Source organism: Cyprinodon variegatus, unplaced genomic scaffold, assembly GCF_000732505.1.
Source record: "Cyprinodon variegatus isolate N-32 unplaced genomic scaffold, C_variegatus-1.0 Scaffold114, whole genome shotgun sequence".
Taxonomy (NCBI): domain Eukaryota; kingdom Metazoa; phylum Chordata; class Actinopteri; order Cyprinodontiformes; family Cyprinodontidae; genus Cyprinodon; species Cyprinodon variegatus.
In genome coordinates this window covers 1,479,033-1,480,785 of record NW_015150567.1, presented here as the reverse complement: position 1 = coordinate 1,480,785, position 1,753 = coordinate 1,479,033, and the positions used below count along the sequence as shown (strand labels likewise).

General features: G+C 41.0%; 1 protein-coding gene across 3 annotated transcripts in view; it reads left to right on the top strand.

Annotated features, from left to right (window-relative positions):
• LOC107085055 (death-associated protein kinase 3-like) overlaps positions 1-1,753 on the top strand; it is a 13,457-nt gene that overhangs the window by 9,813 nt on the left and 1,891 nt on the right. For all 3 annotated transcript variants that reach the window (XM_015375192.1, XM_015375193.1, XM_015375191.1), the window contains exons 6-8: positions 804-879; positions 972-1,124; positions 1,193-1,238. In XM_015375192.1, coding sequence (XP_015230678.1) covers positions 804-879; positions 972-1,124; positions 1,193-1,238 — 275 coding nt within the window. The remainder of the gene's footprint in view (positions 1-803; positions 880-971; positions 1,125-1,192; positions 1,239-1,753) is intronic.

Below are 1,753 nucleotides of genomic sequence, written 5' to 3'. Positions count from 1 at the left end.
TGGTCCAAAGACTATAACTTCTGTTTTGTCTGCATTTAAGAGCAGAAAGTTAAGAGTCATCCAGGTTTTTTTATGTCTTCAGACATGCCTGTAATCTATGTAATGGGTTAGCTTCATCTGGATTATAGACAGATATAGCTGGGTATCATCAGCATAACATTGGAAATGAATCCCATGCTGTCTAATAACTCTACCGATTGTGGGCATATATATAGTAAAGAGAATTGGTCATAGCATTGATCCCTGTGGTACTCCACATGTAACCCTGGAGCATGAGGAAGATTTATTATTAAACTTAGACTTATACTTTAATATTATTTATTGTCATTTGTATACACAGAGCGTAGAGCATGATTAAAGGTCAGAGAAACAATTCACATGCAAACTAAATACCGCCACCTAACCAAACCAGAACTGCAAATGGCTCCTATACAGAGTGCATACAAAACGAAATTTGGTTTTGCACAGCTTTCATGTCATTTCGATTCCTTAAAGTGCAGCAGTGATCAAATGTAAACAGTCTGGGAGAGAAAAAAATATGGTGCATTGATATGGAAGTTCAAAGCATTAAATATATATGAAGCAAATATGCAGTGTTTTGGTTTGGCGTTATCAGTGTGATGGAGAGCCTGTGACATGATTTAGAGTTTTCTCAACAGTTCAGCTAAATAATAAGTCTCTGGATAAAGCAATTCCAGCATCAGATGTGTTGTTGATTCTTCTGCTTCAACCATCAGACTGGGAGGTAACAGGCTGCCATTAAAAGTTAGTCTGCTCTTATTTCTGTGTCTCTCTTCTTTCAGCTCCAGAGATTGTGAACTATGAGCCGCTGGGGTTGGAGGCAGACATGTGGAGCATTGGGGTGATCACATACATCCTGCAAGTGAACCACAAACATCATGAACAGAACTTGTGTAACTGCTGCCGGACCTCAGTGAGCGAACAGGACAGTAATGGTTGTTCCTTTCCAGGCTGAGTGGGGCGTCTCCGTTCCTGGGGGAAACCAAGCAGGACACGCTGAGGAACATCTCTGCTGTGAACTATGAGTTTGACGAGGAGTTCTTTGGTCACACCAGTGACCTGGCCAAGAAGTTCATCAGCCAGCTGCTGGAGAAAGATAAGAGGTAGAGTGAAGTTTGATCTCCACACATGATGATGATCTGAGGTGCTCATTATTCCGTTTGTCTCCCAGGAAAAGATTAAGCATTCAGGATGCTCTCAGTCACCCATGGATCAAGGTAAGGAATGGTTCAGTCAGGAGATTTACAGTTTTCCAGGGTTCATGAAGCCCTTTTAGACTTTTTATTTGGACTTCCAATGTTTTTCTATCTGATCAGTAAATCATTCAGGCAGAAAAAGACTCAGAACCAAAATAAAGGATACAGAACAGGCAGAGAAACGTTCTCAGATGAATATTTGGGCTCAGCGTTAGTGGCAGCTGTTCCCACTTCTCCCAAACTACTTGAAGGTCCTGCAACTGGTGAACCAGTTCCAACAAAACAACCCAACGTTGATTGGTGGTCTGATGATGAGGATGAAAACTAATCAATTCAATTCAGTTTATTTATATAGCGCCAATTCACAACACGTCATCTCAAGGCACTTTACAGTTCACCAGATCATACAGTCAAATTGATTCAAGTTTTCTAAGGAAAACCAGTTGATTGCATCAACTCATTGACTTGAAGGCAATCCCTCACACTAAGCATGCTTGTAGTAACAGTGGAGAGGAAAAACTCCCTTCTCACAGGAA